The following is a 15,751-nucleotide window of genomic DNA, read 5'->3' on the forward strand; positions in this document are numbered from 1 at the left end:
ATTGATACAACAATAAACATAGTAATATCTAATTATACCGATGATATGACAATGACTATAGGTATCAGCAGTTTCTTTCACCATCAAGTGTCAGAAAACTATGAGCTAAAAACTTGACCCCATGATGAAACAGGTGAGGACATAACATCTCTTTGAAAATTAAATGTTTAAGGACTTTAGTTACATTGTCAGAGTGGTCAGGAATGTAAACACAACATTCTGTCTGGATAATGGCACAAATGCTACCCTGATCTGCAGTGAGAGCATCCAAAGCCATCTGGTTTTGTAATACAGCTTTTTTTTCATGACAGCCACCTCTGTGTTAAGGAGAGAAATACATCTGTCAGTGTCATAAAGAGCTTTTGATTATAACTGGTCAGACTTCCATGTTCCAGATTATGTCCTATAGACCAATCTGAGGGATAAATATCAGAGTTAGAAAATCAAACCAGTGAAAAATAGATTAAGCTCACCTATGTAGGAGGTTAGGAAAATCTGTGTGTCTCAAATTGACTCAGAACAAACTTGTGACTGTGACAGTGTCTTTTTTTTTTATTTATCAGACACTCCTGTATAAGAATACTTATTAATAACTTCCCAGTTTTACTTTTGAGAGGACTGACATAAATTTATATCTTAAGCTACATTTAAAAATTATCTTATCTTTTAAATGTCCATGTGTGGCTATATTTTGGTTATACTCTCCTGCAAGTTGTTTAAGACCAAGTTGGTCAAAAATTGACCCTTTTCCTATCTGCTGTTTAGAGTCAGCTGAGATTTGATAGGAGTTGCTTTCACAAGCTTACAAGAATACTCTTGGCTTCTTTGTCTTTCTCCTATGAGTTGTGCTATTTGCCAGGATGGTTCAGAGTCTTGCTGACCACATATGGCTTCCCTTGGAAGCATTAGGGATATATCCCTTCCCAATGACCCTCGTTTTTTGCACTGTGTACACTGGTTGGCTTCCAGTTTTCTAGAGTCTCCACAATCCCCCTGATCAAGAGGTCAGGTGACTCACCAGAGTTTCAGGACATTTAGAGAAGTCCCATCATTCCCTAAATTCCAGCTGACCTTAAAGGGCAACACCCAAAATATTGACTGAGTTTTCCTTGGCCCTTTTACTTCCTTGACTTTGGTCTCCAAGCTTTAGTTTTAAGCATTCAACAGGCCACTTTCAACATTCTTGAAATGGGAGTAATGGGTTCGTGCCCATACTGGAAATCTGCATTATATGCTATCTTTCCTATAGGATATAATTAATTGTCTTAAATTAACTCAGATTGTTCTCTTAAAAGTAGTACTGTGAAATACTAACGGGTAACAGTTATAAATTTTTACAAGCTAAACAAAAAATGAAGCTAAAAGAGCAACAACATAGTTAGTTTGTATAATAACTATAAACTAAGAAACATAATCTCTATAGTAGTACTAAAGTATATTTGATATCTATTTAGCCTCTCAAAAGACCCGTTAATTTATGAACTTAATTACTTATGAAAACTTTTTCAAGTTTTATTTTCTTTTAAAACACTCTTTTTTTATCGGTTGTTCAAAACATTACAAAGCTCTTGACATATCATATTTCATACATTAGATTCAACACTCTTATAACCTTAAATACCTTTTATACTTTACCAAAATGTTTATGTAATTTTGTATTGAATCCTTTGTTTATTTTGCCATCACAGTTATCTTTATAACAATTTTGAAAACAACTTTAAATAAATTTAATTCTGACCTACTTTAGAGCCATCTTAACATGAAGTAAGGTGAATGGCAAAGTCTTAACTCAGTTATCACAAATAGGCTTATTATTTTATATATAAATATATCTCATTTATATAACAATGAAACATTGATGTATTAAAGCAAAGAGATGCAAGCTGTGTTTTTAAATGGCAATGTGGTCCTTTTCTGTAAGATACAGTGTATAAAAGAGAGCACTTACTGGTTACGTTGCCTGTAAACCTACATAAACTTTTATTTTATAAACTTTTACAAGACTTAGACAAACATATTTAGTTCTCAGATGTATACATATCTCTAGTTGCATATATTTAGAATGTTAACTATATTGCAATTACTTAAAATACCAGTTGTTTGTTAACCAATTATGAAGTAATCATTTAAAAGATTTCAAAGCCATTAAAAACCCAAATTCCTTTAAGACTTAAATTCCCCTAAGAAATAAAGCCTAGCAGACACAACAGATCACCTTGATAAGAGCAGATAAATGTTTTAAGAAAACCTTAATGTTCTTAAATAGAGAATTAGACTTTGTTTTATATTAATGTATTCACAGTTGGCCTTGAGGGGGGGCGGGGGAAACCCTTAAGTTTAACTAACTGTGCTGCTTAAAGACAACTTAATCACACACAAACTTTTTAGATTTATGTTCTATGAATCTTTTGTAGTTTACATAGGCATTTCACAACCAGTTCTTATCTTTAATTTTGTCCTCATTTTATCTTGAAGTTTAGGACAAAAATAATACCTATACTACCAGATGCTTTTTTCATCCAGAAATATTTTCTTTCCCCTTTCATTTTTCTTACCATAATATATTTTCATACCTATAACTTTCTTACATTTCTTTCTTAATTACTGACCTTTTAAGCTTAGATTTTAAAACAATCTTTAAAATTTATGAATTTATACAAAATACATTATAATGAAATAAAATACTTTATTCCTTATAGATTTTTTATTAACACTAGCTTGTTATTCAGTGGCCAGTTATTCAAGGGTTAACCCTCAAATACATTAGAAAAAGAAAGAGACTTCTTTTAAAGAGTCCTAAGCAGGAAAAATAAACCCTGGTAATGGTGGGAGTAAATCTTCTTGATGAAGGATAAGTGATCAGCTGAACCTTTCACGTCAGCATCCACCATGGCAGATAGAATTTATTCCTAATGTTCATAATTTTACAGGGTCTATTTTAGTTTGTAAATGGCTAAGTCTGACAGGAATACATGAAAGTAGAATTTTATCCCTCAACCATCTTGTTTTTAGTGAAGACCCATAAATAAAGCAATCTGAAACTCTTTCTATTGACTAATAATTTATTAAAACACATTTATAAATGCTTAACTTATTTATGTTAAATCAGATTTACTAATTTTTAACTTAGGTTACCTATGAAAACCAAGTCTAGTTAACATTTTAAGCCATCTTTTTTTGGTTGAAAAAGAAAAACCTAGGGCTAGGGATGTGGCTCAAGCGGTAGCGCGCTCGCCTGGCATGTGTGCGGCCCGGGTTCGATCCTCAGCACCACATTCAAACAAAGATGTTGTGTCCGCCGAGAACTGAAAAATAAATATTAAAAAATTCTCTCTCTCTCTCTCTCTCTTAAAAAAGAAAAACCTAAAAGCAATGGATATTATACTTAAAATATTTGATAGAAAACAACACTCTTCATTGACTGATCACCTAGAGAAAAAATATGTGGATTAGTGATTTAAATGCATATTTATTTTTATCTCTAATCATTTTAAGTCACAGGAACTGAAAGTTATTTGGATCCATTTTTAAAAATTCATGAGTGCTCATTTATCAATATGCCAGTTGTGGTACCATGTACATGATACACAGACATAAGTGCACATGCAGATACAATATAAAAAAGATGTGTGCACACCTAGACATAAAGATCAACAGGAAACCAAGATTTTATAGCTTTTTTCCAGGTATGACTTCCAAAGGTAGGATACAAAAAAAAAAAAAAAAAACTATAAAGGTTTCTTAAGCAGACTGTCACATTTAGCCATTTACAAACTAAAATAGACCCTGTGAAATTATGAACATTAGGAATAAATTCTATCTGCCATGGTGGATGCTGACGTGAAAGGTTCAGCTGATCACTTATCCTTCATCAAGAAGATTTACTCCCACCATTACCAGGGTTTATTTTTCCTGCTTAGGACTCTTTAAAAGAATTCTTTTTCTTTTTCTAGTGTATTTGAGGGTTAACCCTTGAATAACTGGCCACTGAATAAAAACAGCAGAAAGAAAAACAGAGGGCAATAAAATTTAGTTAGAAAAAAAACAAGACTAATTTGTTCAGGAGAGAAGATGAATTTATCATTTAAAAAACTTGAGCTCAGGAAAAGACAAAGACAAAAAAAAAATGGCATGGCCATAATTACTCTAGAAAAGGAGCACATAGAACTGCTTTATCAAACCAGAGTGCACTTTTGGATCAGATTAGATTCAGCTCAAAGATTTAAAGAATGTGGGAGCCTGTGAAGTCCTCAGAAAAAGGTTTTTAAGAAAAAGAAAACTTGTTCTTTTAGGATCTTTCCATTTTTCTTCCCTGTGACCATCTGGAGAGAAGAGAAAATCATTTAAGGAGGAACTTATTGAAAGAGCATAATCCCAGTGTATAAAAAAAGAGAAAACAGTGTTGTATGTACCACAGCAGCTTGCATTTAAAAGTGACACTTTTTTTTTCTTCTGGTCTCAAATCAGTTTGGGCACTTGCTCATGCAACTTACATTCCAGATTGATATCAGAAAGGCAGCTAAGAAGCAAGGAAAGCTGCCATTTTCATCATAAGAGAAAAATTGCCTATACATATGGCACTTTTGATTATTATTTTCCTAGTCCCCTGGTAATTTTTTAATCTCCTTCCATGAGATAGCTAGTACTTAGCCAATGTATATGCTATAACACTACCCACTTGTAGTCACTTTAGTCACTTGGTAGCCATCTAGGTTAGCAAGTCAACCGTCACAATACCTCATTACTTGTGTTCAAGTAATTCCTATTTTACTTAATGATGATCTCAAAACAGAAGAGAAGTGGTGTTGGCACTACTTAGATGGAATAAAGAACTTATATATAATTACATATGAACTTATATATATAATTATATAATGAACTTCCACATAACTTCTATATTATAATTCTGCTTTATTAATTATTGTTAATATATTACTGTGCCTAATTTATATATTAGATATTATCACAGATATCTATATAGAAAAAAATATATATATATGCAATTACATAGGGATGGATATATACACACATACATACACACACACACATATATATATATACACACACACACACACACACACACACACACATATATATATATATATATATATATATATACACACACACACACATTATACATTTATATATTAGTTATATATAAGGTTCAGTGGCAAGCATCCACTAGAGATCTTGGAACATATCCCCCACAGATAAGGAGGCACTTGTGTGTGTGTGTGTGTGTGTGTGTGTGTGTGTGTCTGTGTGTGTCTGTGTATAATATACATAATAATAAAAATTCAGGAAGAATATCTATATAACTGTTAACAAAGTTTATATTGGGAGAGGAAGAAGACTTTCTTTATCCCAATATATTGATTAATTTTGTAAGTGTAGTTTATACTTAGTGAAAATAGGAGAAACTTTTCTACTTGAGGAAGAAAAAGATAGCTTTAAAAAAACATGTTTGTAGAAAGTGTAATCCTGGAAATCTCCCAATGAAAAATCAATAACTCTTGGGCTAGGGTTGTGGCTCAGTGATAGAGTGCTTGCCTAGCCTGTGTGAGGCACTGGGTTTGATCCTCAGCACCACATAAAAATAAATAAACAAAGTTTTTAAAAAGATCAATAACTCTTGGATTTACTTTAGCCACAAGGAACAAAAGGATGAATAAAGAATAAGAAGGAACCCAAAAGAGATTTTCAAAGGGAAACTACTATGAATGCAAGTAACAGCAACTTTAGGAATTCCAGCTTCTGCTTTAGTGATTTGTATTTTATCTTTCTACCCAAAATATTATTTTTCTCTGGAGAAATTAGTTACTTTCTTAGTGAATGGAGAAAGTGCAATAAAAATTTAAGAAAAGCATCAACTTTAAAGTCTCAAAATCTCATTTCCATTCAACTGTTTATTATTTTAAATTATTTTCCCCAAACTTATATAAATAGACATAGTTTTCACTTAACATAAGGTTTCCCAAGATCAACCACAATGGTACAAATGGCAGGACACAGAAATACAAAGTTGTATGGCATCACTGATGGAATCTAGAGTAGTTCAACTTATAGAAGCAGATTGTAAAATAGTGGTTGCCAAAGGTTCAGGGGTTAAATGAAATGGGGAGATGTTGGTTAAAAGCCAATCTTTCAGTTATAAGATGAGAAAGTTCTGGAGACCTATGTATAGCAAGTCAATTATAGAATAATAATGAATTGGATACTTGAAATTTCTTGAGGGAGTGTATCCTAAGGGTTCTCAAAACATACCACATATACACACACACATGAACACATGTACATACGCACACATCAGCGCATGCATGGAGGCTGTGTGAGGGAATTGGCTAATTAGCTTAACTGCAAGAATCATTATAAAAGGATATAGCAAAACACTATGTTGTTTATCTTAAATAGATATAATTTTGGTTTGTCAATTACACCTCAGTAAAACTGGAAAAATATTTTTAACACAGTAAAATAGGTCTAGGGATCTCACTTTGTGGAGTATGCAACTGCTATGCACAAAGTCTTGGTTTCAATCCCCATTGTTGCAAAAAATAATAATAAAATACACATAATTTACAATTAACATGTTATATATGCAAATTATACATTTATTAGCCTCTTATATAAGAAAAAAATTTTCATATAAGATTTGGAAAATGGTGCTTTGTTATATGATTTAGAGCTTTATATTTTTCTTATTGATTTCTTTCTAACCTAGATGTTTATATAAAATACCTGATATTAATTTAAAAATATTTTTATTTTAACTTTTAAAAATATAGTTTTTGACTCATTTTTTTGTTTAAATTAGGTAACTGGAAAAAAGGCATATGCTACCAGCCAGCAAATTTATGAAGCATTTAAATCCTTATGGACAAAAAGCAACATAAAAGAATCACTCCCTGAACCTAAGGAAAGAAATAAGGTAGAGTTTAAAAGGGACCAACAAATTAAATACAAGTTTTGTTTGGGTTGGTATTGGCTTATAATGGGGGTATTGGACAGAGGTAAATGATATAATAAAAGTAGATAAAGGAATCATAGTAAATTGATATACTATATTTCTTTAAGATATTTTATTTTCTTAGTAAACTGATTTACTTATGATGGAAAAATCTTTTTTGTTAAACAGTTAAGCAACTCTGATGAAATACCTGAAAAAACAACTCAGATCCAGAAACATTCAGTGCCTTTGCCAACAGAACTCAGCTCTGAAACAAAGACCAAATCAGAATCCATCTCAGGTTTGCTTGGAATAATTCAATTTCATTTCCTTTCTTTAATTAAATAATTTTGTAGCATTATAATTAGTCTGAACTTATGTGTTTTTCTCATACAATTTTTTTCTCTCTCATATGTGTAGTTTGTATTTCTTTTTAGGTTGTGGGTACCTGTCTTTTTTTAAATCACCCCTTAGTTCATAATATAGATCATTGTATGTGGGTGCATAGAATAGCGCTGACAGGTTGATTGCTGAAAGCATTTTAATATCACTTTATAAATGTGAGCCATTTTGTCAGGAGAAGGAAAATGTACCTTTCTGGATTCCCTCAGTATACAGGTATGAGTCATGCCTACATAAAGAATTATTAGTTTCTATTCTTGTGTTACTTGCCTGTCAGTCTTTGTCAATCTTAAGTTTCTATCACCTCTATTTTTATTAAGTTTAGGTGCCAAGAGAAATTACAGCATCAAATAATATGAGTGGTTCCAATTACAATACTTATAACTTTGCTAGTATTCAATATTGGCAAATATAAATATAAAAAAATATATTAAAAAACAGTTTCCAATAACTGGTTTGTATATCTGTTTATCTGTGTGTATAATGTGAATGATTCAATCCACAAAGATGTCTCATTCTAATAAAATATGACCCAACTCAGAGGTGGAGAAGTAGAAAATTCCAGTAATATCTGCACTTTATCAAGCATGTACTGTAATACAAAGTGTTGTAAGTATATTGTTATTTAATCCTCACCCACAAATAAGAACAAAACAAAACTCTAATGTAGCAGTAATTATTCCCATTGGTTGATGAAAAGATGAGAATGAGGGAGCTTAAATATCTTGTTCCAATAAATACAGCTTTTAAGTAGCAGAGTTGTGTTTTTAGCCTAGATTTTCCTGACAACAAAGACTAAACTCTTTCCATTGTATATAGTTTTTCTAATTTTAAACCAGAATTTTTAGTTTCTAATTTCAGCTCCCTCCTTACACTTAATCTTTTTTTGTATTTTTTTTTTTAAAAAGAGAGAGGAGAGAGAGACAGAGAGAGAGAGAGAGAGAGAGAGAGAGAGAGAGAGAGAGAGAGAATTTTTAAATATTTTTTAGTTTTCGGCAGACACAGCATCTTTGTATGTGGTGCTGAGGATTGAACCCAGGCTGCATGCATGCCAGACAAGCGCGCTACCGCTTGAGCCACATCCCCAGCCCACAATTAATCTTTATAAAAACTGTCGCCAAATAACAAACCTGATTTGAGTTTTTTTTTTTAATTTTCTTCTATTGACACTCCTTTCTATTCAAGATTAAGTTTTAGTTTTTAGACTTTCTAACCCACAGCCAACCATATTCCCAAAGCATGTAATGTATCCAATTATATTTTAAATGGCTGTCTATTCCAAGTATCCTGGTAAAGATGAAACATACTATAACTTAAAAGTGGGTCCAAAATCATACCTAGCTAGTATCTTCTTTTTACTTATCTAAACTCTATAATCCTTTAACTATCTGTTTTTGCCAGTGTAGTATATGATAAGCATTCTTAGGAGATATGCAGAGGGAGAGAGTGATGCCAGTGCTATTCATTCTTGTTATATATGTCTCAGTTCAGGCTGGTATAAAAAGAAGTACCACAGACCATGTTGCTTATGACATAAATTTCTCACATTCTAGTAGATGAAAATTCAAGACCAGGTTGCCAGCATAGTCAGGTTCTTGTGAATGCCCTCTTCTGTTGATTTGTAGTATTCTCTCTGCCATTTGAGGATACTACAAGTCAACTGCCTACAAAACAGAGGGAAGCAGGCTTTTAGAACCCTTAAAAGGACATTAATTCTATTCTTGAGGGCTCCACCCTCAACATCTCATCTAATCCTAATTACCTCCCAAAGACATCACCTCCCAATACCATCAACGTTAGTGGTTAGGGTTTCAACATGTGGAATTTGGGAGACAAAAATATTCAGTCATTAACAATAATCAACTCTGAAATACAGAGTTGATTATCCCACCCTTGACATTGACCATTTCTACATTTCACATGTAATCCCAAAGTTCTGTAATATGGGAAAAAAGTAGTGACTGTGATTATAGATTTGGAATAAGACTTCAATCTGAATGCCAAATGCAGCATTTAATAGTTCTTTTATTTGGGGCAAGTTACCTATCACTTCTAGCCTCAGTCTCCTCATCCATGAAAGAGGGACAATAATAGATCTCACATGGCTTTTGTGACTATTAAATGAGATATTGCATATAAAGCACCAAGCATAATGTCAGGCACATACTAAAGTCTCAATGAGTAGTAAAGGATATCATCAGCTGGGCATGGTAGCGCATGCTTGTACTCCTAGTTGCTTGAGAGGCTGAGGCAGGAGGATCCTGAGTTCAAAGCCAGCCTCAGCAACTTAGTGAGGCCCTAAGCACCTCAGTGACACCCTTTCTCTAAATACAATAGAAGGACGAGGGATGTGGTTCAGTGGTTAAGTGTTCTGTGTTCCATTCCTGGTAATAATAATAATAATTAGTAGTAGTAGTAGTAGTAGTAATAGTAGTAGTAATAGTAGTAGTAGTAGTCATCATTATCATTGGCTTAGAGTAATTAGCTATTTTGCCATTAAACAAATTTTCATTGACTATACTTTATTGATCACTAGCTAGTGAGCCCATCTATGGCCAACATTTAACACCTACAGAACAGATTGAATGTGTACTGATTGTATTATTATTTCCTTGAATATGGGTTTGGTTGTTTCCTTTCATCCCTTACATGTTTAATGTGGAAATTATACTATTTTGGGAATCACAAATTTGGAAAGTTGATATCATGGACAGAAGTCAAGTAATGAAAGCAGAATGAAATATTCCATAGTCTTACAGGATATTGTCCCTTAAAGCAGCAGTTGACAGCCTATGACACATGTACCAGATGTGACTCCTGCCTGTTTTTGTATATTCTACAAATTAAGACTGCTTTATATGTTTTCAATTGCTGAAAAAAAAATCAAAAGAATACTATTTCATGACAAGTGAAAATTACGTGAAATTCAAATTTATGAATATTGGTGCATTAAAGTTTCAATAATACAGACACATTCGTTTATGTATTTTCTATAGTGGCTTTCACAATACAGTAACATTTTTGAGGTGTTTTAGTGGATACCACATGGTTCACAAAATTGAAAATATTTACTCTTGGTGTTTTGTATAAAAGGTTTGCCAATTCCTGTTCTACAGGTATGCCACATATACACAACATACTCCCCTCATGATTGCCAGACTTTTTGTGTGTATCATGAGATTAAATAGCCAACCTCAAATCCTCTGAAGGACAAAACCAGATTTCCTGCAGCCTTTTAGTGCTAGAGACAGAAACTTGTCAGGCTTTCAATTAGAAGCAAAGCATGGAGGAACCAGAGTTCTGACTCACTTAAACTACAACACAGCCAAACCCAGTTCAATGCCTAATGGGATTGAGTGCTTCACCATTCTTCAGAGAGGAAAGTTAGAACCCTTTCTGGTAGATGGTATCTTCTGGAACTTTTTTAATTATTTTTTTTTTGAGAGAGAGAGAGAGAGAGAATTTTTTTATTATTTATTTTTTAGTTTTCGGCGGACACAACATCTTTGTTTGTATGTGGTGCTGAGGATCAAACCCAGGCCACATGCATGCCAGGCGAGTGCACTACTGCTTGAGCCACATCCCCAGCCCAACTTTTTTAGTTATTTTATACACAGTGTCCACCATACAAACAAACAGAAATAGTAGTCATGCAAAGAGACAGGAAGATATGACAGACAATTAAATGAGAAAATATATAAAACAATAGTAGTAGACTTACAGGTGACTTGTACATTGGAAGTTCACAGAAATCAACTTTACATTAATTAAACCTAATATGTTAATTGGAAAAAAATGATGGACAAAGGGATGAAAATTATAAAAATTTCACAGAGTCTTGAAATCTATTAAAATCAAGTTTTTATTCTAAAAATGACTTCACTCAAAAATTTATTAGTGATCTGTCCAAAAGTCTTCTAAGAAACTTTAAACAGAAAATAAAATTTTATTAGTGATTAAAATATAATAAGATATGAAGTAAAGTGTGACAATTACTAGGGCATTGAAATTCAAGAAGAATTTTATTATGACTCCATCCTTTTGGAGGGAAAAGAGAGACCTTGATTAATTCAAGGGATGAAGAAATTTCTAAGAGGAAATAAATATTCGTTAATTCTTCAGAAGAGCATGAAATGAAGATTTTTAAAAGTACAGAAATAAAATAACATAGGCAAAGTGATTCTATACCATGATTACTTGAGATTTTGTCTTGTTTTCAACATTCCCAGACATTACTGAAGAATTATAAATATGAATCTCCAGAGTTGAGATCTACAAGATGATTGATTTTAGGAAAAGCTCCAGAGGGAATTCTGATGTATATTTATCTAATTTTTAATCTCTGACCTATGCTATGTATGAATTAAAATCTTGAAGCCTTTTAAGAAATTGTAAGGGACGGAGACCTGAATTCAAAAGGACCTTTCTAATCCAGGAAGTTTGAGTGAGGTGAATATTTGACAAGACATTGGACAAGCAATAAATTAAGTAAGTGGGTAAAAGTCTAGAGGACTTAGTTGATTTATGGATATTAGTAAGCAGATTCGACACATAAAGACACAATATTATTTGTCATATGCCTACTGATAGTATGTTAGCTTGAGAAAGGAGAAAATTATTTCATCTCACTATTTTCTTGTACTGAGCAATAATTTCCACAAGGTGGCAGTAAGGATATTTGAGAAAGTCTTTTTAGCAGGTTCTTAACCATTTATGTGCTGAAATTTCTTCTCAAAATGTTTTCAAATGAAATAATAGAATACGTAAAATATACAGTAATATGTGATCTTTTTAAAATAGATTGAACAATATCTAATAATAGATTCAGTAGTACCACAATTTTCAAGTGTTGTGTGAAGATTTCTTAGATGATCTGCAACTGTAATGTGATATGAAAACATCTGTGATTTTTATTGGTGACAAAATGCAAGGCCCTGCTAATGCTATCATGACTTTTTTAAGCATATGTTCATTATTGAAGAAGAAAATATCTATTTTCAGACATCAGTGAACATAAATAAAAATTTTCCCTATCCTATTTAATAGATCACATGAGTTCTAACATACATTCTCCAAAGGGACACCACATTAAGAATTCCTGATCTACAGAGAACTGTATTACTATTATGGATAATGGTTACATATTATCTGGTTATTTTTTAAATATATTTGATGATAAAGTTATCATGTTTCTCACATTATAAAATAGAAAACATTCCTAAAAAGATGAAAGTAAGAGAAATCAATGTATTCTAATCTGTTTCTCCCCTTTGTTTTTGTTATAAAACTGAAATTTAATTATCCTATAGAAAACAATGTATGGTTCCCAAATGTAATAAAATAATTTTAAAACAAATAACATTTTGGAAAAAAATTCCTTTAAATAAAACAGTGCTCAGAAGAAACATTATGTAATTACTATGCCCAAGGTATTATATGCAATGCTCTGTACCCATTGTCCTACTTAATACTAAAAATAATTATATGAGATTGTTATTACTCTAATACCATTTTACAAAATATACAAGGTTGTTGTGTTTGGGTTAAACAAACTTGGACTCACTCCTGGTTGCATTACATTTTCAGTTGAGTGACATTATTCAAGTTACTTAAGCTCTCTAAATTAAACTTTCCTTATCTGTAAAAGAATAATACAGTTATGTATTGCTTAACTGTAGGGATCTATTCTGAGATATGTGGCATTAGATGATTTTACCATTTTGTGAAAAATCATAGAGTGTACTTATATAAACCTAGGTGGTATAGGTCAATACTTGACATGTCCTCTTGATACAATCAAGGGATATGGTAAGTACAAGACATATGAGACTACTACTGCCATAACATGTCATACTGTTTTACAGGTAAACACTTTTATGAGCTTGTTTTAAAATAATGATTAAAAGTAAAGCATATTAACTAAATAGCATTATTATCAAGTATTTATTACATATGATCTTATATAGTTATAATTCTATTTGGCCACCAGGAGGTAGGTTTGTTTACATCAACATCACCACAAATGTGTATAATGTGTTGTACTTTGATGTCACTAAGTAAAAGAAAATTTTACCTACACTATAATATTAGGGAACCACCATTATAATGTGGTTCACCATTTATCAATATGTCATTATATGTGGATGTATAAAAATAGCATCCACCTCATGATGATTTTATGAGAAAGTACATGAAAATCACTTAGCATTTTGCATAGTACATGATAACCTTGTTATAATCACTGTTGATCCACATATTGTCAAATCTAGGAGTTCTGGCTCCAACTAATGCAATATATCAATAATATTTATTCAGGTTATACTCCCTCGACCTTAAAATAATCTCTTCATTTGGCCTGTGAGATATCATTTACTATTGGTTCTCTTACCTCACTCACTAGCTTTTCTTTCAGTCTTCTCTGTGACATTCTAATTTTCTTAACCTTAAAAAGCTGGAGTATCCAAAGGGATCCTGCCTTGAACTTCTCTGATTATGGATGATCTCATGCTATATATAGGATATGACTATAAAATTTATAAGCCAGTCAAGGCCTCCTTTGAACTCAATAGATTCATAGATCTATCTGCCTATATAACATTTTTACTCAGATGTTTAGTGAGAGAAATCAAGTTTAACACATCTAAGAATACATTTCATTAGTTTTCCTTCAAACCTGCTTCTCTCACACTTTTTCCTATTTCAGTAAATGTCAACTCCATTCTTCCAGTTTCTCAAGATGAATAAGCCTCTCTCACATAATATATTCAATCCATTTGGGAAACTCTGTCCATTCTATCTCTAGAATCTAATTCCTTTCACCACCTCCATTGCTATCACCCTATTTAAAGACGTCAGCATTTTTCCTGGAGCACTGCATTTGCTTCCTGACTGATCTCCTTCCCTGTACCCTTTTTTCCATGGTCTCTTTTCTCTAGCTGAAAGTGATCTTGTTAACAGCATAAGAATGTGTCACTCCTTTACTTAAAATTGTCCTCTAGTTTTTAATCTCATTTAAAATGAAAGGTAAAATCCTTACCATGGCTCTTTGTGACCCAGCCTGATCATGTCTCCTTTCAATCAGGGTCCCCTACCCCCCACACACACACATCTTTTCTACTGGTCTACCTGTCTTTGTTCCTCAGACATGTTTTGGGTCCATTATGTTTGCTGTCAGCTCATCCTGGAAAATATTTCTGCAGATATAGTCAAGGCACTCATCCTGAATTTTTGGCTCATGTATCTTTTCAGAATACTTTTACTAGTCAACCTATAAAATTTCAAATCACCCAGATATTCCATGTTTCTCCCTGCTTTATTTTTCTGCATAGCACTCACCACCATGATATATGATTTATGTTATTGTCTGTCTCAATCAACTTGAATGTTATATCCATGTCAGTAGAGATTTTTATCTGTATTGTTCATTACTATATTCACAGTCCCCAAAAATAATTTTCTAAATGACTATTTTTTTTTCATTTTAATATTCATCAGGTGCTACACAATTTATACCTGACCCCAGGCTTATGGATCATGGGCAGTCTCATCCAGAAGATGTAGATATGTACAGCACTAGAAGCTGAAATAGACTGCATAAAGAGACTGCATAGAGAACTGCAAGATGTGTGAAGTTGCAAATAATGATGAAAAAAATCATATAATGGGTAACCGATGTGTAGAGTATAACTTTAATTCAGTTTTTCCTTGACATCTTAAAATGTACAGTTTGACCAATCATATAAATGATTAAAACTCAAAATCTGAATGAAATTAAAACAATATTAAATGACTGAATGAAACAACCCAGAAGTATGAGGATGCATTTGATGACTTGTAAGTGCTTTTATTAGAAAGCAAACCACAGTGAAGGTATGATTACCAATGAGACTAAAATCTGAAAATATGTGCATATATAATGTCAGTTAAATTAGAATGGTGTGTAGAAGGATGTGTTCTTCCTCTCTTTTTCATTTCTGAGACATGGAATAAAATATCCATATTTTATGGCACATTTGTTTGACTTTTTCTTTTGTTTTATTAAGGCTAAATCCCTTTAAATATCTGAAAACATCTCTGTTTAAAAGAACCATGTCTTTCATGGGCCCCCTAATGCTACTTAGCAGTTCTTCCACTGGCCCCTATGCAATTTACTTCTCTGTTCTTGAGAAGTATTAAAAACATTTTATTCTTCTCAAACCTCTTATACCTATTAAAGTTGACTGCTTTTCCTGTTTCATAGAGCATAAAATATATTAGACATAACCATTCCCAACTACTTCATATCTACCTTGTAGACTTAATCCTTTTCAGCCACGAATCCTCCTTTCCTAAAACTGATGCTACTATTGGTATCCCTAATCTCATTCCTTCCTGTCTTTAACTAGAATGATATGCCATTCTGTT

The 15,751-nt window shown here is 32.4% G+C and overlaps 1 protein-coding gene across 2 annotated transcripts in view; it reads left to right on the forward strand.

The window, feature by feature from the left end:
* The window catches only part of Apool (apolipoprotein O like), a 75,560-nt gene extending 60,203 nt beyond the window's left edge, over positions 1-15,357 (forward strand). For both annotated transcript variants that reach the window (XM_077107167.1, XM_077107168.1), the window contains 3 exons: positions 6,815-6,928; positions 7,136-7,247; positions 14,843-15,357. In XM_077107167.1, the coding sequence (XP_076963282.1) occupies positions 6,815-6,928; positions 7,136-7,247; positions 14,843-14,931 (315 nt within the window). In that variant the 3' untranslated portion in view covers positions 14,932-15,357. The remainder of the gene's footprint in view (positions 1-6,814; positions 6,929-7,135; positions 7,248-14,842) is intronic.
* The last annotated feature ends 394 nt before the right edge of the window (positions 15,358-15,751 follow it).

This window comes from Callospermophilus lateralis, chromosome X (assembly GCF_048772815.1).
Source record: "Callospermophilus lateralis isolate mCalLat2 chromosome X, mCalLat2.hap1, whole genome shotgun sequence".
NCBI lineage: Eukaryota > Metazoa > Chordata > Mammalia > Rodentia > Sciuridae > Callospermophilus > Callospermophilus lateralis.